The sequence below is a fragment of the Camponotus vicinus genome, unplaced genomic scaffold, assembly GCF_025532165.1.
Source record: "Camponotus vicinus isolate PSW18456_S1 unplaced genomic scaffold, iyCamVici1.0 SCAF_1, whole genome shotgun sequence".
NCBI classification, from domain to species: Eukaryota; Metazoa; Arthropoda; class Insecta; order Hymenoptera; family Formicidae; genus Camponotus; species Camponotus vicinus.
Genome location: NW_028141945.1, coordinates 11,960,074 through 11,986,958, shown reverse-complemented (window position 1 = coordinate 11,986,958; position 26,885 = coordinate 11,960,074). Strand labels below are relative to the sequence as shown.

At 30.2% G+C, this 26,885-nt stretch overlaps 2 protein-coding genes and 1 long non-coding RNA gene across 4 annotated transcripts; 2 read left to right on the top strand and 1 right to left on the bottom strand.

Moving 5' to 3' along the window:
• Positions 1–682: 682 nt before the first annotated feature.
• On the bottom strand, positions 683–16,098 carry LOC145974688 (uncharacterized). 2 transcript variants are annotated; one of them, XM_083104690.1, is made up of 6 exons: positions 15,938–16,098; positions 13,414–13,498; positions 13,089–13,211; positions 12,393–12,485; positions 6,595–6,837; positions 683–2,314 (listed from the first exon to the last, which is right to left on the bottom strand). In XM_083104690.1, exons 1-6 carry the CDS (start codon positions 16,079–16,081, stop codon positions 1,377–1,379), a joined length of 1,626 nt encoding a protein of 541 aa, XP_082960816.1. In that variant the 5' UTR covers positions 16,082–16,098; the 3' UTR covers positions 683–1,376. The 2 variants fall into 2 exon arrangements, with proteins under 2 accessions (XP_082960816.1, XP_082960825.1); XM_083104699.1 differs by lacking the exon at positions 6,595–6,837.
• On the top strand, positions 2,641–4,632 carry LOC145974824 (uncharacterized). The gene is made up of 4 exons (XR_014439811.1): positions 2,641–2,793; positions 2,988–3,158; positions 3,336–3,490; positions 3,910–4,632. It is a non-coding gene; the product is annotated as an uncharacterized LOC145974824 (long non-coding RNA).
• Positions 16,099–17,018: 920 nt separating the features above from the next.
• On the top strand, positions 17,019–26,648 carry Gig (TSC complex subunit tuberin). Its single transcript, XM_083104678.1, has 29 exons — positions 17,019–17,195; positions 17,275–17,411; positions 17,535–17,728; positions 17,819–18,022; positions 18,100–18,274; positions 18,612–18,812; positions 19,440–19,581; positions 19,663–19,811; positions 19,874–20,046; positions 20,176–20,344; positions 20,607–20,828; positions 20,917–21,172; positions 21,263–21,381; positions 21,472–21,636; positions 21,753–21,918; positions 22,001–22,197; positions 22,285–22,401; positions 22,573–22,754; positions 22,846–23,059; positions 23,199–23,633; positions 23,742–23,910; positions 24,021–24,222; positions 24,401–24,587; positions 24,644–24,817; positions 24,893–25,077; positions 25,262–25,610; positions 25,695–25,835; positions 25,911–26,081; positions 26,171–26,648. Exons 1-29 carry the CDS (start codon positions 17,117–17,119, stop codon positions 26,378–26,380), a joined length of 5,484 nt encoding a protein of 1,827 aa, XP_082960804.1. The 5' UTR covers positions 17,019–17,116; the 3' UTR covers positions 26,381–26,648.
• The last annotated feature ends 237 nt before the right edge of the window (positions 26,649–26,885 follow it).

Sequence of the window (26,885 nt, the reverse complement as noted above, 5' to 3'; positions counted from 1 at the left end):
GAGATGAGAGAAGGGAAGTAAGAAATAGAAGATAGTTTGAGGCGAGGATAAGGAAGGAGGAAAATAAAAGAGGAGGTAAAGGGCAGAGGGAAGTAGGAGTAAGATTAGAAGAAAAGAATGGGGAAGGAAAACGTGGTAGGAGAAGTTGGGCTGTAAGAAAATAATGAAAAGTAAAACAAATTCTTTGTTACAGTTAAGCAGAAGAAAAGGATAGAAAAGGAAGAAAATGAATTAATTGGGATTTAGAAGGAAAAAGGGAGAAGAAGATGCATGCTTTCTTAGCCTATATACTTAAGATTGAAAGATAGAAAGAGCCATCCCCCCTCCCCCAGGAATGGAGAAAAGAATAGAAAGAAGAGGAAGAGCAAGAGGGAGAAGGAAAGAAGGAGTTTTAGGGAAAGAAGAGAAGAGGAATTCAGGAGGAAAGCAGGGGATGGGCGTGAGGGAGGGAAGGGTTATTAGAATGTAAAGGGTCGTATATGACCAGGTCCGGTTTTTGACGTATATATATTGTATTATTGTATGTGATGATATAATAAGCTCAAGGGGAAGAGTAAAGAGCTTATCTATAGATAATTTCATTTTTGAATTGTCGCGAAATATATAAATTGCAAATAATATGACTGCGTACTTAATAGATTTTTTTATGAAAATTAATTCGCAATAAAAGAAAGAAAGTACATATTTGGCACACATTTATTTTACAATCAAATGATTTATTTGATAATTAATGACAAAAAAATTCCACAATTTAGAATATTCTTATATAGATTTCATAGAGAACAAGATTTTAGTACTATCTGTTGTGATCTTTACTTTTCCTGTATATTCTTCGTATTCTTTTCCTCTAAATTCTAACAACATAAAAGTCTATCGTTTTTTTTATACATATATTTAAAATATAGAAAATGCGATAAAGCGCAACTAAATAATATTTAATGGCACCAGACAAATAACGCGATAAATATCGATTTACTTTAATTATCTACGTTATAATTATGCAATGTTAATGAATCAAAATTTTTTTAGTTATATACAGGATAAGTAATATAATTGTTTTTTATATCGTATAGATATATAAATTGAAAAAAAGAAGATAAAGATATCCGTGCGAGTACGGGATTTAGCGAAAAATACATAAAATAATTTCACTTTCGAATTGAAATACATAAACTGCAAATAATATAATTACGCACTTAATAGATTTTTCATTAAAATTCACTCGCAATAAAAGAAAGACAGCACATATTATTTAGCATACAATTAAGCAACTTACTGTCCGGCAGTTTGGCAAAAAAGCTATATTTTGAAATATTTCTATGATTTTAAAATAAAAGATTTTAGTTACTATTAGCTACTATTAGCTACTATTAGCTTTATTGATGTCTTCCAGTGACGCGATCTATTATTGTTTGCGTTAGCACCCTCTGTGCCATGTTTCGAGCCAAATTCGTCAGTTGATCTTGTATACCAGGACGTTTAGTGGTGGTTATATAATTTTGATAACCTTCAGGATAACGTCCTCCTTGTGGATAACCTTGTGGATATCCTTGTGGATAACCTTGTGGATAACCTTGAGGATAACCTTGTGGATATCCTTGATTTGCATACGGAGGACGTTGATTATTATATGGATACCCTGAAGGAGGATATCCTGCATTTTGAGACGGATAATTACCGCGATGCGACGGATTTTCCGGATATACTGATGACTGTGAATTGCTTGGATAGCCAGCATTTACAGTACTAACATCAGTTCGTCTAACAGTTTGTTCGTTTCCAGAATTATCCGGATATCTCGAAGAATCGCTGCTTGGATAACCAGATCTCGGATAACCAGAACTGCCTCTGGATGGATAACTGGATGATCCACTGGAAGGATAACCAGACGATCCACTGGATGGATAACCGGACGATCCACTGGACGGATAACCGGATGTTCCTCTGGACGGATAACCGGATGATCCGCTGGATGGATAACCAGATGATCCACTAGATGGATAACCGGATGATCCGCTGGATGGATAACCGGATGATCCACTGGACGGATAACCGGATGATCCACTGGACGGATAACCGGATGATCCACTGGAAGGATAACCGGATCGGGGTTGATTCGTCGACGTTGAATCGGGAGATCCGTAACTTGGGTAACCACCATTACTAGGATATCCAGAGCCAGATGGATATCCAGAAGATTTAGTAGTTTGGCTGTTCGAATTTTTAGAGGTATCTGAAGAATCACGTATTTCTGCTTCTGTTTGATGACCAGTTTCTCGTTTTGGAACTACTCGTATCTCAATTTCGTCGTCCTCTGCATAATAATATATGATGATGATGATGATAACAATAATAATAATAATAATAATAATAATAATAATAATCCCACACAGCACATGATATCGTACGAATATTCTATATTCATTCTGTGAATGTACGTACTGTACGTAATATACTGAGAACATCTCTATAATATCTTGTGTAGTATATTATTTTTCGTATATTCACAGGATATTATCAGAACATCTTGTGTAGTATATTATTTTTCGTATATTCTCGTATATTCTCAGAATGTACTTTTAATATCTCTTATAGTATATTATTTTTCGTATATTCTCATAATATACTATTAAATTACGTGCATTTTTACTTATGACCGGATATGTATGCCATTTTGGATACGTAATTTCCGCTATTGCCGTCATTTGTCTTTTCCTTCTTCTTCTTCACTGACCACGTGCAAGTGCTATGTGCAATCTGGTGCAATTATATTACGATTGTGATTAATCGCAGGTAATCCTTTTTATTTTCAAATAAATTAAATGTAAAAAGGGTATTTTATAAAAGCTATTCAATGATTTATTAATACTTCATAATTATAAACACACAAATTAACCTCATTAATGCAAATTATAACCTCACAATCGAATATTATAATGTATCAAAAATATGTATTTTTATGTGAAATTCTTATTATTATGTTACAGCATTTGCACAAAAAAGGATGTCATTATCAATTGTCGTATATTATATCAATTATCATTTTGTGATCTCTGCAGAATCTTTCTAAAGAAAAAGTATCTCCGCATACACACATATATATATATAGATGGGATATGTAAAAAATAAAAGTAAAACTCTGGATTCGCAAAAATCAAGTGAGTTTTATAACATATTTTAATTATATAGTGTGCGATTAAGTAAGAGCTAAGTTATTACTGCAATTAATTTTTAAAATGATTTTAAAAGTTAATTGCAGTAACAACATAGAGCTTATTAAATATATGTTAGATATTAAATGTATTCTTATGTGAAATTATTATTATATGTTACAGCGTTTGCACAAAAAGAACATTATTATCAACTTCGTGATCTAATACTTTCTGGGAAATAAGAAAAATTATATACATATATATACGTGGGATATTTACAATATATATTTAAAACAAGGAAATATAAACTGCGGACTCAACAAATCACAACAAATCAAGTAAGATTTAATGATATTTTTTAGTGTAAGTAAACTAGCTGTTATTGCAATTACTTGTAAAACGATTTAAAATTACTAAAGTCTTATTTAAATTCACTACTACACTAAATTATTTTATATTTTACAAAAATGTTTACGTATCAAATATATAATTATGTATATATAATTTAACTGGAAAGTACTAATTAATGCTAATGTTAGAGGCAAAATGAATTTAAAAATAACTAAAATTTATTTATTAAATTACTTAGAAATGTTCCAATTGTTTTATATGTTTATAGTTTTAAACGCTCATCTGTATACATATATTGTAGAAATGAGGTCGAAATTTTTTTTTCAATATTTAACTTGAAATTTTAAAAAAATTAAAGAAATTTTATTTATCAATAATTCATAAACAATTTTAAAAACTTTTCCAGGTGCAGTAAGAAAATTGCACATCAATGCTACAGACGAACAGATTTCAGCTCCAATAAAAATATGGTTGGCTCATGCCAAAGAGCGTATGCAGAGACAAACATTGAATAGTGAAAAGGACTAAAATAGTACTTCGTTGAATTTTTCTTCAGTCTTTTCTTGAATCTTTATAATTTATAATTTGTTTTGAGTTATTGTTGACAACGTTTATAATTACGGTGATTATCCGTCCTTTATTTTAAGTAGCTATTCTTTAGATTTATTCATTTTTCAAAACTCACACACAATTTTGTCCTAAGTTTTCTTTTGTTTTATCAGTACTAAAATTTTTTTAGTGAATGTTATAATGTATGTAATCTCTTTTATATTCATTAAGAAGAATTCTATGAAAATCTCGCCGGTGGGTGCTGGGACTGTCAATTTTTAAATGACAGAGTCCGCACCGACGAGATTTTTAGAGTTTAAATATATATATAATATAGCTAAACATATAAACTATAAAAATGTCATGTTTATGTAAATGTTTAATAGTATGTGTTAAAGTGTTTCATATATATAAAGTATATTATAAATATATAAAAGAATAAAATTTTATAATAAATAATAATAAGTAAAATGTTTATATAAAAAAATATAAAAGTGCAATTATATGTTCAAATAATATATGTGCAATTATAACATATATTTAAGAAATTTGAATAAAAAGATTTTATATGTGAACAAAATGTTAATATTTTACACCAATAATCCATTTATAGTATAAATATAAATGGATTATATATATATGTACCGTAAACACTCGAAATCTGTTTTTCCGTATACTTAGTAGTCAAAATTTGCATATTTTTACTAGTAAGTATATGAAAAAACGGATATGGGGTGTTTACGGTAACATATATCATTTATATTTATATATAAAATATAGAAAATATAAGTTAATCTATAGAATGTCTTGAGTATATTATTAGTACATTATTAGTACATATATGTATATACCAATGTCATACTCAAGACATTCTATAGATATACTTATTATATACTAAAAGATATTTTCAGTATGTACTGAGAAGCAGGAAAAATCGGACATAGTAGCATTCTTAGTACATACTCAGTATATCGCAGTATGTATTTCGAATGTTCCTAGAACATACGCAATATACTTTTGTGATATTCTCAGAACATTCTCGGAATTTACATGTGCTGTGTGGGATAATAATAATATAATAGTAAGATAATAATAGTAAGAATAATAATATAATACTCAATATTTAAAATATATAATCATTAATATTTAAAATTAAATGTTAACAAATTATTTAATCATATAAAATTATATCTTTGTAAAGAAACATTATTTTTATTAAGCTTGACATCTATCATGCATATATGCGTGATTTGTACAACAACCGCATGCATTGCGAACGTATTTTATAAAACATGTTAAATAAACAGATGCAACATACAAAAATGCAACAGATAAAACATTAAATAAACAGATATTATATTTGTGAGGCGAAGCTCTGAGTAAAAAGCATTTACTTAAAAAGTACAACAAAATCTAGCCTCGATTTCTGGTCTTATTATTGCTCACAGAAAAAGAAATTTCGAATAAAAATATTATAAAAATTTATTGTGATAAAAACTAACAGATAGCTAAAGGAGATTATAAAGCGTGAGGAGATATCCTATTATGAAAATACCTTTACGTAGAATCGAAAATGTTTGCAAGTTCTATTAGATTGTTAAAAATATATTTCTTCTTCGAGAAAACAAAGATGCTGGACAATAACAATGATTATAACAATTCTTGTATTGCACATGCAATGCGCAAAACTATGCGTGCATATTGCTTAAGTAATAATCGAATAATTGAACTGATTTAGCTAAAATATCGATATAATTTCCATAAAATTGATTTCATCAATGCGATTAATTTTAGCAAAATTACATGGACCTTAAACTTTGAATTAAATTTATGAAAATATCTGAAATTATCTGAAATTGCACAGATATTCCATCCAATTGTATTACTAATATTGTGCGACAGCTCTTTCTATAAATAATCTATAAAAAAAGTTTAATTTTTAAAAAATCAGCAAAATTTATATTTTATTAAATCAAAATTATTTATAATTTTACATATTTTGGCTATTTAAGATAAAAAAATTTTGTCTTATCTTCTTCTAGGAAAATATACATTTTCTGGAAACGAATTATTTAATTAATTAATTCTAATTTAATTGAAAGTTCGATTTAACGATACTTAAATATTGAAATCAGTTTATAGAAACTATAATTTCCAGCAGATCAAAAATGCAATCTCAATGTTATAGAAATATGCAAGAATTTCGTTTATCAAACCATATATAAATGAATATTTATTTCAATTATTTGCAATCAGTATATTACATGTATTGCCTCTATTATAACAAGACTAGTTATATAATCTCATATATGTAAATGATGTATCAATTGGCACCCGTTTTACATTAACATTATTAGTATAGATAATTAGTATAGATAAAGGATAAATGACTTTTAGCCAGAAAACGTCCAGACTCTGTTTCCATTACTATCCACGTGAGTGTGAGTCTGATAATAATTATTTCTTGTTGGATGAAGCTGAATTCTGCTGGTTGGTCGAGGACGGTCATCGCCAAACAGGCGATTGAAAATGGAACCGTCACCTATGGTATTCCTGGAGCCGGAGTGGCCGTTATATCTTCCCCCGAGTGACGAAGATCTAGGTGGAGGCGATGGTGGAGCTCTTGGTGTCGTTCGATATGATGGGATGGAGCCGCCACCTACGATATTTCTGGAGCCGGAGTGGCCGCTATATCTTCCCCCATATGACGAAGATCTAGGCGGCGGCGATGGTGGAATTCTTGGTGTCGTTCGATGTGATACTTGGTCTAATCCCGGAGGCAATGCTGTTGAATCACACGATGAGAAAAGGGACTAATACAAAAGGCAAGATCTTTTGTGTTAAAATCTCTGCTAGTTATTAACTGACTGTTCCTTGTAACAAGATAATAGACGTGATACATAAATCGTACGGTTATTATATTATTCTTAATAACTTCTATAATTGTTTGCTTTCTACATTTTGTTTTTACAAAAGGAACGATGGAGCTATATTACAACAAATTTACAATGAATATGTGTATAATACATATGCATAAAAGATATTACAAGCGAATACAATTTTCTTCACGTGTATTAATTCACACGAGCAGCGCTGTCTATTCAGCTTTTGCTACAATAATTGGTATTGTTTAAATGGATTTGCATATAAGGCAATTAGTTGTTCTCCATTTGTAAATAAAGAAAATTATAATGGTTTTTTTAATTGAAGCATCGACATGCAAGTTTCGATCTTAAAAATAAACACTTTCATTAACATTTCTCTTTTTTAGTCTATTTCACTGTGAGGTATTTGATCTCTCTCCTCCTCTCTCTCTTTTTCTTCTCAATTTCAAAACACATTATATAAATTCATTTTTCAATTTCATAAAATTGATTTATTAAAAGAATAAGATTTTCCTATTTGATCTATAAATACAAATAATTCACACAACCAATGTTATGTTACGCTCATTTTAAAACTTAATTGGCTTATAAATATATAATATATAAAATAATTTTAATGAGATTCCACACAAGATTTTTAATAAAATTTCAATAAGATTTTTTAATGAATTTTGAATGACTTCTCTCGGACATATAATCCTGTTTATGAAAACCCTTTTGTTTTATATTAAAGTCATACTAAATCAAATTAATAGATTAGTTTTCTAATTTCAATTATTATAAATACCTGAAAAAATAAAAGAGCATATTTAAACACACCCATATAGCACACAAAGATTGCATACACATTGCAGCAATCTTTCACCGCAATATTGCAACGTTGCAAATTCACTGCAAAATGTTGCTGCACTATTGTTGTGGGATTGCAGCAACGTTAAAATGTCCGCTTTTAGGAATATTACAATGTAAGATTGTAGCAATGTTACGGTGCAACGTATTTGTAATATTAAAACGCGTTTTGCTACAAATGCAGACACCGGTTTAAATTTAATAAATAAACTTTGAAAATATAAAAAAATGTTTAAGAAAGATAGGAAAAAATGCCTTTAAAAAAACATCTATTAGTATTTTTTATTAGATGTTTTTTAAATATTTATCTCAATAATATACATACAATTATTTTACATACATTCGACACCAGAATATTTTAATACGTGCAATAAATGAATTATTTCCTATTTACCCATTTAATTAAGAAAAATCTGTTTAATATTCTGAAACCCAATGAAGGATCCAGATTATTAAACAAATTATTTGTTTAATAATCTAGATCCCTCATTAGGATTCAGAATATTAAGTAAACTAAGTCAGTTTATCAGAAATTAAACTGACACAAGACAAGAAATATAATTACTACATTAATCCTTTGTAAACCTTATATCCACCTTAGATGAATTCGAATACGAGTTAGTTAAATTGGGTGTCGCCGCGTAGCGGCAAGTAAAGAAACACATGTTATACATTTTTGCTATGTTAAAACGTTGTTGTAACATTGCCAAAGTAATATTACAAAATAATATCTCTGCATTATTTCTGCAACATTACACTGCAGTGAGCAATGTTGTAACATTGCAGCAATGTTGATGCAAGCTTCTGTGCTGTATGGGCACAAATAAATTCACAAATTGTTAATATTTCATATAAACTTTTTACATAAAAGAATTTGCTAACTGACAACTCTCTAGTTCTTCGGCGAAAGAAAAAAATTTATTTAAAAATTTTTGAATTTATTATAATTAATAATATAATTGCTTACAGAAATATCATAATGTAACAAAATATTCCTATAATTCGTTAGAATCGTTAAAAAATTAATTAAATAATAGAATAAAGATGTAATAAATATACGCCTTCTGTGTGAATAATTGTATGATGTGTTTTAATCGATTAGCTTTAAATGATACGAGAAATGATACGATACAATAAGACGTAATAACTTAAATAAGTCATTTATGCGCTGTATGGCGCATAAGATAACATATGTCAAGGTTCAAGCTGATAACCCGTTTATTTGTAAAATGTTTATTACATCTTGAATAAAAATCATTCATAAAGCGTTTTAAATCGCCGAAACGATGAAATGAAGAAATAGAGAGTGTAGTTTATTAAAAATCTTATTCTAAAAGTACTTTTTATAAATTGCAAGTATGCACATATAATTATGTATGAAAATTATATTTTCATAGAATTTTATTGTTCGATTGTTATATTTGATTTAGTAGTTTCTATTTTACGTGTATGTGATCATTGGTATACAAGCGAAGAGATATTTCTTTTCTCATAAAATAAATTATAATGGAATAAATTCCTTTTCTCTAAATTTTAAAATTATTTATAATCAATAAGTTTGATTTATAAATAGCTCCAAATGTACATAATGAAAATATATATTACATTCACAAATATAATATAAGACAGAAGATTATATAAAACTATACGTGTTCGCAGGATATTTTATTCGCGCTTGATTTATATATATTTATATTATAAAATACCTGTACAAAAATTTATATTTCCTATAGTATTTTTCCTGGTAAAGTCATGGACTACATTCTGAAAATAGGATCGAGAATAACGTAACGATAATAATACACGATAAAACATGAAATAAAACACGACACGAACTTTCGATGCTGAATCACCACCTCGTCAAAAGAAAAGGAAATAACCCAGAGAATCCGACGAGAATCATAGAGGCGATTGTTCCGACTGACGCGGCATTCCTGCGATAAATTGAATTCGGATGGTTGTAGCCACGTTGATTGGGATAATTTTGATAAGGATAATTTTGTCCCGGATATTGCTGCGGATAATTATGTTGCGGTGGATATCCAGCGTTTTGCTGTGGATAATTCTGTTGCGGCGGATATCCGGCGTTTTGCTGTGGATACATCGGTTGCCCTGGCATGGGCATCCTGTTTTGAGTCGGATACGGCGGATATCCCAAGTCCTGACGACCGGCTTGATTGGTCTGAGATGGATATCCGCTCCCGGAAGAGCCGGCGTTGCTAGGATACGGCGGATATCCTAAATTGCTACCGTAAGAGGATTGATGATGGTCCCTGTGGTCAACATTGGACGGATACGGTGGTTCTGGGGGAGGTGCGTTGGCGTTCGCATACGGATTTCCATTGGAATTCGCGTTGTTCCCGCTGACTCGTTCACCATTCACGTAAGAAACACCAGCCGACTCGTAGCCTGCAAGGATGCCCATTTTGCTTCGTGCTGTGCGTATTTTTTTCGTGCGAATTTCAGTGCGATTACACGAGACATTGCAAGATGACGGTCAGGTCGCGACGGAGTTTTCAGCCTCATCGTTATTGAACGCTCTGATTATTTTATTTTACTCCTTTTGCTCTCGAGTTTGGATTGAGCAAGGATGATATCAGAACATGTCTTTATTCGAAAGATATACTTAAGATAATAAGAAGGTAGAAAATAAAATAAGTGCGTATGTGTTCGTCTTTCTTAGAGCATAAATATTTTTAAAGCAATTCTAAATTTATATTTATATTTAAATATGAGACATTTCTTCTTTCTTTAAAAGAAAGTATATATAAAACAACTGAGTGCTTTCTTCATGTATTACTATATGACTAGTTTACCCAGACAGCAAACTCACGTTATAATACACGTGAAGATTAGCTAAACTATCACATTAATATCAGAAATATCATAATCTATTTATAATTCATATATATTTGTCATATATTCGACACGTAATTAATTAAAAAAATCATTTTAAACTATTATTTTGGGTAAAAATAATATTCTATATTAATATATTTCATTTTTTTCAAATATAATATGGATTAAAAATGAATTATTTGAAAAAATAAATTTTAATAAAACTCAATAAATCTTAATAAAACCAATACAACATTTTTTATGGCTAAAGTTTCTTGATTCAATGCAAAAACAACTACTATGTTAAATCTAATCTTTCTGACAAAGTAATATAGAAGGTTTAGAAGGAAAAAAATATTTTATAAATACACTCAGTTCCAAAAAAAGCGGTACACTTGAAATTTGGAAAAAAACCAAATTTCAAATGACGATAACTTTGTAAATAATAAAGATAGAAAGGTCTATAAAAAATGAAAATAAAGCTTGAAATCTCTACTTTAAAACTAGGTTCTCCGAAATGTTGCGAGATATAGTAACATTTTTAAAAATGACGGATGACGAAAAACGAGAACATGCAAAATTGAAAAATAATTGTTTGAGTTTGCCATGACACGTGGCGAGAATGAAATGTCGCAGGTCAATGGGGTCAAAAGCATATGATAGTACAGAGATTCCTCTTTAAAATGCTTTTTTGTTCATCTCGATACGATGATTTTTCGCCGAGTTATACGCATTTGAAGAAAAAAGCGACTTTTTTATTCCAAATGCGTATAACTCGGCGAAAAATCATCGTATCGAGATGAACAAAAAAGCATTTTAAAGAGGAATCTCTGTACTATCATATGCTTTTGACCCCATTGACCTGCGACATTTCATTCTCGCCACGTGTCATGGCAAACTTAAACAATTATTTTTCAATTTTGCATGTTCTCGTTTTTCGTCATCCGTCATTTTTAAAAATGTTATCTCGCAACATTTCGGAGAACCTAGTTTTAAAGTAGAGATTTCAAGCTTTATTTTCATTTTTTTATAGACCTTTCTATCTTTATTATTTACAAAGTTATCGTCATTTGAAATTTGGTGATTTTTTTCCAAATTTCAAGTGTACCGCTTGTTTTGGAACTGAGTGTATATATTAACGTAAAAGATAACAATTATTCTGTTTATATTATATATTGTTATTGTATGGTCCTCATGCATATAATCCATAAATATATAGTAATTGGAAATGTGTAAATTAATTAATAAAATTAATAAAATAGTTAATAGTTAAGAGAATTTAGTATATCTCTCATATATATAAAAATACTTAAATAATGATAAATATTAATCATAAATATTTTTTTATCAAAAACCTATTTAATGCGCCAGATAATTCTTGGAATTCGTAGAAGTTCAAATTAAAATAAAACAACATATTCTTTAGTAATGAGAAATATGACTTAATAAAGATATGACTTTGCAACAAATGTAGAATATTTTTAATAATAGATATATTTTTTTCTTTCGATATTTTTTCTGAGGAATCATTCCTCATTCCAACTCTGTACATGCTATGAAATATATGGCTTCTGCAATTATGAAGGCTTATCATTCTTTCATGAACACGAAAACTTTGAAATACCACAATAAATTTATCTCGCCTTTATCCAACGAGTCGCGATTTCATCATGCGTTTCATGCAAATTTCAATTTACGCCGCTTTTACGTCTTCATGCTCGCAATGTGTCGAGTATTTTATGCCAAATAAGAAATTGTGAAAACTCACCTAATCCTGTAGACTTTTTCACACATTTTGGCGCACCATTTTCGGTCTTGCAGTATTCATTTTCTCCACAAATCATAGTTGTACAACTTGCTCCTGCAAATATTTTTTGAAAGAATAATATAATGTAAATATTATCATAAATATTCAAAAATATGACAAAAAAATATAAGATCGTATGTTAACAATGTTATAGCTATATCGCAAAAAATTATAAGACTAAGCAAAATTGTATAAACGATATTAAAATTTAATATTTAACTTTTTATATTATTTTTAAAAATAAATTTTCCTTTCTCTTTTTATCAACTTAAATACATATCTATAAAACTTTAAGAGAAAAACATGCATTTCTGTTTTCTGAACTTATTCAAAGATATCGATTGTTTCTTTAATTAAATTAGAGTACAATAACAAAATTAAAGTATACATAAAGTAATAATATATTAAGTTTAATTATCGCATAATTCATTTAATAATTGCACTTTAAGGCTATTAATATACTGAACACAGAGGAATGATAAAATAGTGCAAATTACATTTTCTATCAGAGGAATTATAAAGTTGGAAAAAGAGGAGTTATAAAATAGTAAGTAGCAAATTATATTTTCTACTCTTGCACGTATGTGATACACGCATATTTTCAATTGATTCAAAATTGTCGAGATTAATCAGAGTTAATACATCGTGATTTCTCACCACTTGTCCTCTGGCAGGTCGGATATCGCCCGCACTTATCTGAATAGCCAGTGCAAGGATCCTCAGCCATCACGCACGTTTCATCGCTACGGCAACCAATATCCTGGCAGGTCCTTCCATATTCTTAAAACAAAAGAAAGAAAAAAATATACTATTATTTTTGCAATATAATTTATTACTTTTTAATTTATTATTTATTTTATTATTTATTATTTATTACAATATAATTTGTTGTTTTTAATAAAAAATGTATAATTTAATTTTTATTATTTAATTCATTATATTGCTTTTCAATAAAATGCGATATTTTATACTTATTACTTACTGTTGTAAGAAGCTGTATCTGGAATAATGGCAATTATCAGCAACGTCCCGAAAAGGACACTGAACATAGTGCGTGAAAACATTTTCTGAAAATAAAATCGACATAAAAATATCGTGTAAGAATATCATGATGAAATTTATAATAATTAATTTAAAAAATCGATGTGATTGTATTTAGTCAATCTTTTATCAATTCAATTTGATATTATGTCGTATGAAAATAACAATGCATATACAGGGTGTCCTAGACCATCCGTACACCCCTTTTCTTTCAAAAACTAAGCATTTTAGAGAAAAACGTTTTCGACAAAAATTGTATGGTTTTGAGGGGAACATAAGGTGATGTCATTGGTTTGACCTTGGATGGCATCGTTAAGGTGAGGTCAAGGACACCTTTAATTTCTTAAATAGAACCACCTATTTTTTATTGCATATTCTTATAGCTTATGTCGAGAGCTTTCCAAAACACTATAATAAAGTATTTTTTCATCAAGTACTTTTTGAGTTATAAGGCTTGAAATAATTTCTTAATTTTACATAAACCATAAAATATCTAGTAAAATATTCATTTTTCGATTATCTTACCTTAATACTTTTATGTACAAAATAATGAGAGGAATCAATTGGTGTAAAGAAAACACAAAAATTGTTTCGAAAAAAAAAATGTAATTTGCAATTAACAATTACATTTTTTTTTTCTTAACAATTATGTGTTTTCTTTACACCAATCGATTCCTCTCATTATTTTGTACATAAAAGTATTAAGGTAAGATAATCGAAAAATGAATATTTTACTAGATATTTTATGGTTTATGTAAAATTAAGAAATTATTTCAAGCCTTATAACTCGAAAAGTACTTGATGAAAAAATACTTTATTATAGTGTTTTGGAAAGTTCTCGACATAAGCTATAAGAATATGCAATAAAAAATAGGTAGTTCCATTTAAGAAATTAAAGGTGTCCTTGATCTCACCTTAACGATGCCATCCAAGGTCAAACCAATGACACCATCTTATGTTCCCCTCAAAACCATACAATTTTTGTCAAAAACGTTTTTCTCTAAAATGCTTAGTTTTTGAAAGAAAAGGGGTGTACGGGTGGTCTAGGACACCCTGTATATTGAAAACAGATATATATGCAATATATAGTCGAATGTTTCCTACGTTGAAATTTTTTAAAGAATCGACGGTGTGAGTATACAGCAATATACAGGATGTCCTGAATTTATACAGTCGAATATCTCCCATTGACTAAGAATTGGCTGATGCGATACAGCAGTATACAGGGTGTCCCGAAATAAATATCAAAACTTCGAGATCGTGTGGGGAATCAATAAATTAAGAAAAAAAATTCTTTGGAAATTTTCTCGTTTTAGAGAAAATTACAAAAAAATCAAATAAAAAAGTTCCAGCAAATAAACGTAAAACCACACTAAAATTATTGAGTTTATGGAAAACTATGAGAAAAAAGTTGTAAAATATGGAATTAAGAAAAGGAAATATGAATTAAAATTTTTCTAAAATAAAATTAAAGAATTGTAAATAAATAGATGACACGCGAGAATATTATATTCTATTTAGTTTGTTTACGTTTATACATTTTGAACAATACCTTCATTAAGGAAGTGACAATGTGAATAAATAAATAAGTGAAAAATTAAAACTTTTTGTTCTTTTTTTGCGAAGTTTTTCAAAATAAAGCAAAAACGAATAAATCTTTAAAAAAAAATGATAAATAAAAATTGATAATAAAAATTGATAAATTAAGAAAATTATTTTTTTCTTAATTTATCAATTTCTTGATTCTTACGCTTTCGAAATTTTGTAATTTAAATTCGGAACAGCCTATATTAAACTAGGGAAATTTTGGAAATTAAAAAGCCACGTGGTGGCGTCGTATATTTCGCTTGTCTCTTCATGTCCAATATAAACATCATGAAATCGATGATGAACTTTAGCCGTTGACATTTCTCGTATCATAGAAATTTTATGACAATACGAACATCGCATTTGGCACTTGGCACTAGTATTCTTGTACCATCGCTATCCTTGGATCGAGTGACGCAGTATCGCATTCGAAGGTGGGAGACCCATAACAAGATCACCTCGCAGCGATTTTTTTATATTCGCTATTGCCGGAAGAATCGCAAAAAAAAATTAAAAATCAAAAATATATCGCAATTCGCTTCTGCTACAAGTATCGATTATTCGAAAGAAAAGCCACGATGTTTACGGGGAAAGCTGAGAGAAATTGCGCAACGAAGGAAAATGTCTAATTACGATCGCACATCAAACTGTGCCTTATTAAAATTCCTTTCATTACCTTGCGATGAGATGACACGCATTCTCTTGTAACGCAAAATATATTATGATATCTAGAAAATATCGACCTATTATCCTCGAGAACGAATTAATTTCATACATATATTTATACCTAACATATATGACAATAATGTGTCGATGAGAAATCTCGTAAAACTTCTTTTGTGCGAGAGAACGAAAGGGCATTATTGGTCATCACTCACCTGTTTATTTTCGCACTTTGTAGAACTAATACACTGCGTAATGTCTCCACAGTAGTCACTGCGTAATCTCTCCACAGTAGTCACTGCGATACTAAAATCTAGCTCGACCAACTCGGGAGCCATACGGTTGCTCCTCTGACGCATTCGAGAGTTGGAGCGAGAGAAAACGATGGATGTCAGGAATATAAGCGTGACGAGGATGTCAAAGAAGAAGGTCGAACGATCTGGCGATGGAAGGGATAGGTGGACTATATATGTGATGCACGTTGAGAAAAAAATGCGCGTGTATGTGTGCGAAGTTTGTGACGTTGATGCTGGAATTTTATGAGAAAATGCGCCAATTAATATTTAGTCATCAGTATATTTACTCTGTTGTTTGTATCCGCATGCATGCTTGTTAAAATTCTTTCTATAAATTATTTCCTTATTTTTTTCTTATATTTAAATATCAAGTCTATAAAATCGACTATCAATTACGAAAAAAAAGGAAATGAAAATATAATATTGTATAATCATGGCGATCGTTTATAAATAAAAATTATTTTAAATATATAATATTATTAAATATATCATATAAATTTAAATTTAAATATATATATATATATATATATATATATATATATATATATAATATTAATATTATATAAATTTAATTTTAAATATATAATATTAATAAATATGTTATATAAATATATAATATTAATAATTATTAAATATATAATATTAATAATAAATATATTACATATTTATATAAATAATATTAATAAATATATTAATAAAAAATATTCTTATAAATAATATTTAAAAAAATAATATATATTTTTGTCGATATATATTTATATTTTCATTTATATTATGAGATTTAAAATCAAGAAGAACGTATATTTTAAAAATTAAGACTACGCAAAATTATAATTTTCACATTTTAATTTTTCCGGTTAGCGGAGATTCGAACCTTTTAGCGGAGATTTTTATATCAGCCGATAACGTAGGGATCTGCCGATAAGAGACTCGGGCTACGTAGTTCGCGCTCGTGTTTTAAGAACGTAGGTGGCGCCACTGTTCGTCACCAGTTTCCCCCGTGCAGCCAGTCACATCTGTTTTTGACATGTTCAGCGCGATTTCTGAGGCTGCGTCTCTTCGCGAATATAACTCTTCGAATTCGAGGGAAACGCTAAGATGTCAAAAATGAATTCGAAGGACAAGGATAATAAGACGCTGCATGACAAACTGAAGCAGTTCTTTCGCATAAATAAAGGTATTTTACATGTCATATATCTCTCTTTTCGCGTACTTTTATCGCGCCAGATACATTAATAATCGCACCGGCATCGCAGGAAATTACAAGAGTCGCGAGGATTTCACTTTGACCCACGATATCGAGAAGGAAATTAGTCCGGATAGCCCAGTGCATCATCGAACGAAGGCGATCAAGGAGCTTTCCGATGCAGTACTCAATCAACAGTGGGAAGATGTACGTGTATATGTGTAAAAAAATTATATCACGTTATTCCTGTAAATACTTTACTCAGGAGTGGAGATATTAATTAAGATAATGATGCCTTATATGTCTAACTTGCTCTACTACTCTTAATAGAGAGCAGCAGAACGTCTGTGGAGCTTGGTTCAAGATTTACTCGCAAAGGACGTTTCTCGTGAATACAGACATTTAACGTTAAATTTCCTGAAATGCCTCGTACAGGGACAATACTCGAAACTCTCATCACTGATGCGTGTCAAATTTTTCATGGTGGTGAAGGAGTATGATATACCTGAAGACATTGGTCCTAGGTATTACGATAAGTTGAAAGAAAGGAAAATATTTCATGATTCTTAAATTCTTGTGTCTGTCGTATACTATTGTATGTTTAAATATTTCAGATTGGAATTGCTACAAACATTAACAGAACACGGGAAAGATATTTTACATTTGGAAGAAAGAATGGGACCTTTCCTGTTAGAATGGATGCCTACAGTAACAGCGGGAGATGGGAAAAGAGGAGCTGAGTTCTTATCTCTTCTTGTAAATGTAATCAAATTTAATTCGGCTTACATCGATGAAGATATTGTATCTGGTCTTGTTCAGTAAATATTTTACAAGTGATATTTTTCACGAGATTAAATTATTCAATGCGACAATTTGTCATCATTATTTCTTTCAGGTATATTTCCCATTTGTGTTACTATAGTAATAATACTGAGGTTGTTTCTGGATGCTTGGAAGCCTTGGATGCAATTATGTGTTATAGCAATTTGCAGTCAGACTCATTGCAAACGTTTATTATAGCCTTATGCAGAAGTGTAAATGTTGAGACCTATTGCCAAACAAGTTGGAAGGTACAAATAATGATATAAATATAATCTAAATTTAATATATCTAAATTTAAAAATATATATAAATTTCTTTTTTTTTATTAATTATACTTACTGAAAATATGGGAGAGAAGATGCTAGTTATCTCTGTAAATTATATAATTACATATACAATATATACACATATACATGGTTTTATTTTAATAATAATTAATAATTATAAATTAAAAATTTTTGTTTTAATAGAATTTTAACAAATTTGAAATTATCTATTTCCTATACAATAATTTGTGAATGAAATATGTAAACCATAATGTAATGTATTTTTTTTCTTTATATAATTTTTAATATATTTTTACAGATTATGCGGAATTTATTAGGGACACATATGGGCCATTGCGCTTTATATACTATGTGTCGGTTGTTACAAGATGTAAATTTTCAACGTGACGTTCGTTTGCTTCGAGGAGCGGTATTTTATGTAAATATGGGTTTGTGGGGTGCACATAGGATACCAAAATTAGAATGTACACCAGCATCTGTTTTGCCATCATTTTATCAGGTATATATTGAAAATTAATAGAATGTCTATTTTCTGGAAAAACATGGGGACTCTGGGATTCTCAGGCATTTTTTGTACCGGAAAAGAATCAAAGAATTGTTATAAAATTTTATTGAAATTCAGAGAATATTTAAAAAACTATTCACACATTCTTTGATAATTTTGTTCTTATATCATATAATTTACCAATTGATCAAGATATATATTTAAAATGTATATCTATTTCTGTTTACATTCAATATCTTAACAAAATATATCAGAATGTGTAGTACATATTTTTTATTGTAATTATTGATAAAAAATTTAATGATAAAAAAATGCAAGTAAAATGTTTCTCTTATGAAAAACCGGCTATTCAATTTTTTTTCAATACATTTTCAAATCTAGTATTTGAAATTTAAGTCTTTCCTTCATATAAGTGAAGAGCATTAGAAAACACTTAGAATAAAGAATCTTATTTTAGAAAGTTGTCTCCAAAAAAAAGTCTAAGAAAATTCTCTTTACCTGGAATTTTGAATAAAAAAACGTAGAAGATCAGGGAATTTTTTTTCAAAATTTGAATGGACATCCTATAATTATAATGCTATTTGAGACAAGATATTTATAACTTATTTACTCATTTGCCAGGCTCTACAATGCAATCATCCAATTGTTATGTATGAAGTTACCCTATCAATACAAAGATTAGTGAACAAATTTGGTAATGAACTGTGGGATCCTACATGGAGCATTATTCTTGATATCATAGAACAAATTATTACTCATACCGGTAAGATTGATTGATATAGAGTTATTCTACAAAGAGCATTAGAAGTTACAATATAATAATTATACTTTTTACATATTCTAGAAACCAGTAATCAACCAGCAACTAAACAAGTTTCCATAAGTTTACATGAAACGATTACCAATATTGAAAGTTTACTTGATGCAAATAATTATAATGGTTGCATTCCACGCTTTTATGATCTCGTTGAACGTTGCAGCGATTCTCGACCTGTAAGTTAATAAATGTATGTAAAAAAAATATTTGTATAATATTTAATGGTTTTTGTTTTCAGGAAGGATCTGTATTAAAATTAATTGAATACAGAGCGTCTACGATAGGTCCTACATATTACCAATGGCAGGCCAAATTAGGATCTTTGATGGAACGTTACTATAAAAACGAAACACGAACAACAATTAGAATGAAGGTTCTTGATGTCCTGACCAACGTTATTCGCATTAATAGGTATTATGATATAAATTACACCTTTTTATTATTTCCAATTTTAATTTAAAAACATATTTGCATAAAAACATACATACACATACATAAATATATATATATATATATGTTTTATAAATATATGCTCAATAGATCCAGATACGAAGATGAACTTATCGAACGAATTGTTGTACCACATACTCAACATGTGGATATAGATCCAGATATTACAATACGTACAGTTACAGCAAATTTATTAATAGATCTTTGTTTGGAATGTGATACTAAACGATGTATAGAACTTTTGGACATATTGGAAAAGGTAAAATAAAAAAAAAATTATAAATATAATATTATAATATATATATTATAAAATTATATACATATATAAATATTTATAATAGAAGTATATAAAATTATACAAAATATAATAATATAATTATATATATAATTATAATATATAAAATTATATAAATATTATATATATAATAAAATTATACATAAACATAAAAGATAATAAAATTGTACATAATTGCTAGAAGAAAAACATACATATATTTTTAAAATGTTTTTTGTTCATTTAGATAATCAACAAGCCTTTTACATCAGACACACCAGTTTCTATGGATGCTGATATCAAGGATGTAAAAACTGCGGTTGTTGGAGTTATAAAGATATTCACTTCCAAGATCTATCGCTTGCCGTCGAGTCATGCAATTTATGCTTATAAGATTTTAGTGAATCATCTCGAACAACACTACAAAGAACAGTCCGTCTTCCACGATGTGTCGACAACACGTTATTTGGTAATTATTTTGTTATTAAAATATAAACTGACATAGATATATAGAAATAAAAATATACAATTATATCTGCAATATATTTACATTGCAGATTTTTGAGTGTTTTTTAAAAATCAGGGCAAATTCTTTGTCTCATCTCGGTATATTAGAGCCACCAAATGCAATTCGATTTAGTCCCTATCTTGTTTTGGAACACGGTGCAACCGAGCGTATGAATAGTGCGGGTGGAGGCAATAGTCCCCCACCAGCTAGTCCTGTGCCATTGCAACATTTATCTTGTCATATTACACCAATGTCTTTAACTCATGGGTGTAAAACTATTATTTCATGCATCAAACAAGAAAAAGGTGAGCTCTTCAAGATGACTTTTTTAAGAAAATTTTCACATAGCTTATGCACAAAATTCTCATATTATATTCTGCCTTATATTTCGACAGATTGGAAAGTTTTATATCTTATATTAAAGGAATTACCACAAGTGATGCAAAATAGGGCGTTGGTGTTATCTCGTCATAGCAATGATATCGATTTCTTCGCGGCAGCCTTATGTTCAATGGTCAGTTAACTAACGTTTCATGTTCTCTGTTTCTAAATATTAGATTATTATTTATCAATTTTTTACTTATTCATTACATTCAATCTTTAGGTGAGCGACAAGAGTTTGCGTCTCCCAGAATCACTTTATAATGTTCCACCCAAGTTTACTCTTTCTGAATTTCGGGTCTACGTTTTCCCAGTGCTAGCGTCTCTAGCATCGTATCACGCACATTTGGAACCCAATCTACAACAACGTTTAATAAAATGTCTCGAGGTAGAACACACATATATATATTAATAAATTAATAAAAGAATCACAGAAGTAAAGAACTTTTTCTTTGCTTCTTATATATATGTTTGGAATGACCAAGTATTTTGATTCATCTTTAGGTTGGCCTCACAGCAAAATGCGCGAGCCAATGCGTAACTAGTCTCACAATCTGCACGCTAGAAATGCGCGATGCGATGAATAAATTGTTAACAGAAGTGTTATTAAATTTATCAAAAATTTCCGCAACAGTCTATATTGCCATACCTATTTTAGAATTTTTATCAAGTAAGTCTCGTATCTTGTATGCTAAATTTGCTTAATCAAATTTTTAATTTATTAATAATTTATTAATAAATTTTTGCTCTAGCTCTCACTAGACTACCAAAAGTTTTTGCCAGCTTTATTGGGGATCAGTATATGTCTGTATTTGCGATACTACTGCCGTACACTAATCCCTTTAAATACAATCATTATACAGTTTCTTTGGCTCACCATGTTATTGCAGTGTGGTTTTTAAAGTGCAGACTTCCCTTTCGGAGAGATTTTGTTAAATTTATTACTACGGTATGTATATATGTGAATCACAAGGTCTGAGAATATTGAACAAAAGATTGTCTTCTACTACTGTTTTTTTTCTTTTCTGAAAAACAGGGGTTGAAAGCAAACGTGATAGTTCCTTTTGAGGAAGGACATTTAATGAAATCTGACTTTAATATCGTCAATGAAGATTCCTCAAACAGAAAACGTAGTTCCAGTTTAACTGAACAAGTAGGAATTTATATCAAAATTCATGATAATTATATTTACAAAAGTATATTCTAATAACTTCACATGTATGCACATGTGTGTAGTAACAATTGAAAATTTAGAGTTTGTTATTTGCATATTTATTTCCTATTCAATAGGATATAAATTAAATATATATATGTGTACTTATAGGGTAGTAGAGGTCGAAGAGAAAGACCGATAATGGCGAATCGAATGATAGGAGAAAGTAGAGCTTTAGATTTAAAGCCTCCAATTGATGAAGCTTTAATGAACTTTCATATTGAACTTACTGAAACTTGCATTGACTTAATGGCTCGTTATACATTTTCCAATTATTCGGCGCGGCCGAAAAGGTAATTCCAAGTAATTAAATCAAATAAAAGATATAACAGAAATATACTAAAAAGATATGATAAAGAATATGATATGTTATTTTTATAATAGATTACCAGCTGCTGATTTCCTCCTTAAGGAAGGTCAGTCAATGACTTGGATTCTTGGCAATAAACTTATCACGGTAACGACAAGTGGTTGCAGCAATAAAGCTATGCGCGGTGGACTTTGCGACAATTGTTGGGCGGCGTGTAAACCTGGCCTTCTATTACTGGATCATACAAGAACGTCTCAGTCAAACTTGCAACGTACTTCAAGTATCGAGGTTCTTTATCTTTAGATCTTATATATGATACAATTTATACATTTATTTATTTTTACTTCTTTTTACATAAATAATGCCTGCAATGATTGCATTGGATGTATTTAAGAAAAATATATTACATAAGAAATTATATTTGTAGACGTCAAAGGAAGACAAGTTATCCAGACAATCCTCTGGTGGTCATGGAAGTTCAAACGCAAATACTGCTACGAATTCTCCCACAGAGGAATCTAAAAAATCTACAGAAGACTCGGATAGCGTGAAAAAGGAATTTCTTACAGAGAAGACCGACAAGGATCAGATTGAATTGTCAAAGCTGGGACAGATATTAAATAGCGACAAACAAGATGGGCATATACTTTGTGCTTGCTGGTGCCAAGGATGGGCTGAGATATACGTGCGTAGACCTACCGGCGATATGTCGTGGATTACGAGAATACAAAATTCTACACAATTTGAAACTCCCATGGATTTTCCTGCACATGACATTATGGCTCTGTATATGCCGAATCAAGACGCAATACCAAATAAGCAACAAGAGGCTGCATCAGAATATTCTGATGACGAAGGAGAGGTATTTTTAAAATTAACTAAGCTGTAATAATCAACTATTGATGAATCGTTAAAAGAAACTTACATATAATGTACCTTTTCTATGACATATTTTTTTCTCTTGCTACAGGAAATACCAAACAAAAATATTAATCAGTCGCAAAGCGAATCCAGCGTCAAATCCGTGTTATCTTCTATATCGTCAGGTCCCATTGCGATACCAGGTTCACCAGCTCGACCTAGTCCATCTCGACAAAGCTCAAGAGACAGTTTAGAAAGCTTAGAGGAAGGTGAAGAAGGTATATATTATCGCACAATAATCCTTGTTTTTCCTTTTTAATAAATGAATATAAAAATATTTCTAAATGAATATAAAAATATTTCTAAATGAATATAAAAATTTCCATAGATACAAGGCGTTCCAGAAATCCAGTGCGCCGATCAAATTCCAGTCCGGAAATGAGCGCTAATTGGAAGAATCCATTCTTAAATAAAGAGAAACTAAACGTGCAGCAACAACTCGATAAAGATTTTGTTTGCTCAGATCTAGAAATTAAACTGGATGCAGAATTGAAGAAACATTCAAAAAATATTTATACAAAAGATATGAGGTATATTTGGAAAAAATTTACATATACAAGCATTATTAAATTTATTTAATACTTTTTATATTAATTTTTTGTTATATTCTTGTTATTATTAAATTTTATTACTTGATAATTATTATTGAAGAATGTTTTTATAAATATATCTATAAAATTGTTCTTTTATTCGCTATTTAATTTATAGGGTTAGTTGTGAAGCTATACCGGAAGAAATTTTTGGTATGGGAACAACTCCACCTTCCTCGGAAAATACTGGAGACCATCCAACCGCATTACGTTCGCAACGTTCTTACCCAGGAGCGACTCAAGTTACTCAAACTATTTCAGTAACCGTTAGCAATACCGTACCGCCATCACCAACAACTGTACAGGTAGATGACACTGATAAAGCAACACGGAATGTATACCTAACATTAAATTATTTTAGGCACCAGGAAATTATTTAGGAATACAAATACGCCCGACACAAATACAATCATCTACTGCAAAAGCGCCACAATCACCTACTCAAATTTACTCTCGATTATCTAGTCTTGATTATAGTCAAAAACAGATGTCTGTTGAAAATAAACCACCTATTGGACGAAACTTTGGAGATAAAGTATACCGAGAAAAAATTGAATTTCTTGAAAATAATTTCTCTACACATCATTTATATAATTGATCACTTTTCCAGCAAAAGGATGAGAGACCAGATCCATCCATGTTGCCTCCTTTACCTATAACTATACCTTTCCGTGATAGGGGCCACACGATCTCCGTCATGAGTCCAGTAAAAAAATCACGAGGGGAGTGGGATAACATGCGACGAGGCAATTCACCTCGCGTAAAGGACCCGCCGCGAACAGGCATCAATCCAAGGTTGTATTTTATTACTCGTATATATCCTTTCAATTAAATATATTAATTTAAAAATATTAATTATTCATTAAATAATAATTAAAAATTTAAATATATTAATTCAATTAAATATATTAATTTAAAAATTTTTTCTTGCAACATAATACAATATAGTTTTTTGGAAAGTCACATTGTCGTGTTGCAGCTTTGTGTTCCTTCAACTTTACCATGCAGCTCACTTCGGCACCACCACAGAAAAGCCTCTGTTGGTGCCACAGACAACAGCTATTCAACGCGCGGTGACAAATTTAGATAGAATACAGCCATACGAGACTCATAAAATTGGAGTGCTCTATGTTGGCCCGGGACAGGCTTCGAACGAAACTGAGATTTTGGCAAATCAGCACGGTTCCCTTCGTTACACCGAATTTTTGCACCGCCTGGGCACGTTAATTCGACTGAAGGACGTCGATGAGAATGTATTCCTAGGAGGATTGGATCGTAATGGTGAAAATGGAGATTTTGCTTATATCTGGCAGGACGATGTTACGCAGGTTTGCAATCTACTTTGTATTAATCGAATTAATTCAGTCTTCATGCAGTTTTATTTTTAATTAATAACTTGAAAACCTCTTTAGGTGGCTTTTCATGTCGCGACACTGATGCCCACGAAAGCTAGCGACCCAAAATGTACGTCGAAAAAAACCCACATTGGGAATAACTACGTAACACTTGTTTACAATGAATCCGACGAAGCATACAATATACAGACAGTTAAGGTAAGCGGGATTAAAGTAGCTTTAAAAATTCTGTAAGATACTTTTGCGCTCAATTTCGCTCGCGTATCCTTTCAGGGTCAATTTAATTACGCCTGCGTCGTGATACAACCGTTAGATCACGGTACTAATCAAGTGACGGTACAAGCGCGAGAGGAATTGGCCGAGCACATCGGTCACAGCGAGCCTAAACTAATTTCTGATCAGAACCTGGCGATTCTTTCGCGACAGCTTGCTCTGCATGCTAATGTAAGCATCTTCTCTGTAAAGGTTTTTACAAAATTCTTTTTTCTTTAGAAAAGAATAGGTACGATGTAAAGGAAACGTATGATTTACAGCTTGCCTCGATGGTTTGCTCGTCTCTGAAGCAAAATAGCCACAATCCATACGCCTCCAATTGGTTGGAGCGCTTACGTCACATCAAGCGACTACGAAATAGGGTGCTGCAAGAATCGGTTAACAACAATCCGGATACCGCAACGGACGAGTTATCGCCGAGAAGTAACAAGCGTGTCTATATGGACGACTTTACGGAATACACAACATAGTTTTATCGCATAATGAGATAACTGTACGTTGAAAGGGAGGACTGATGAGAATGACTGAATCCGATTAAACGCGTTGCAAGTTAACACATTAAATGCATTAATTATCGAACTGTTTAGAAATTGAAAACTATTTCTAATTTGAGAGAGAGAGAGAAAGAATTAGAAATATGTGAATTTTATTATATATAATATATATTACACTAGATCTTATATAATTGTATAATCAATGTTCTTTTTGTTTGCAATATAAATTAGAAAAAAAAGATAATATCATTTTTTATGCATTAATGGACCATGCACATGGACCTTTTCACTCGAGATATAAGATTAGAATAATAAATATTTAAGTTTTCAAAACGCACTTTAATTCCGTTTAATTCCAATTAATGGAAATTAATGAGAGCAATTATTCGTATCGAGTATCTATCACAAAAGTGGATGCATGAGGCATTAAAATTATTTTTACATGTCAATAATGACGTATTAGCTTAACAATAAAATTGAT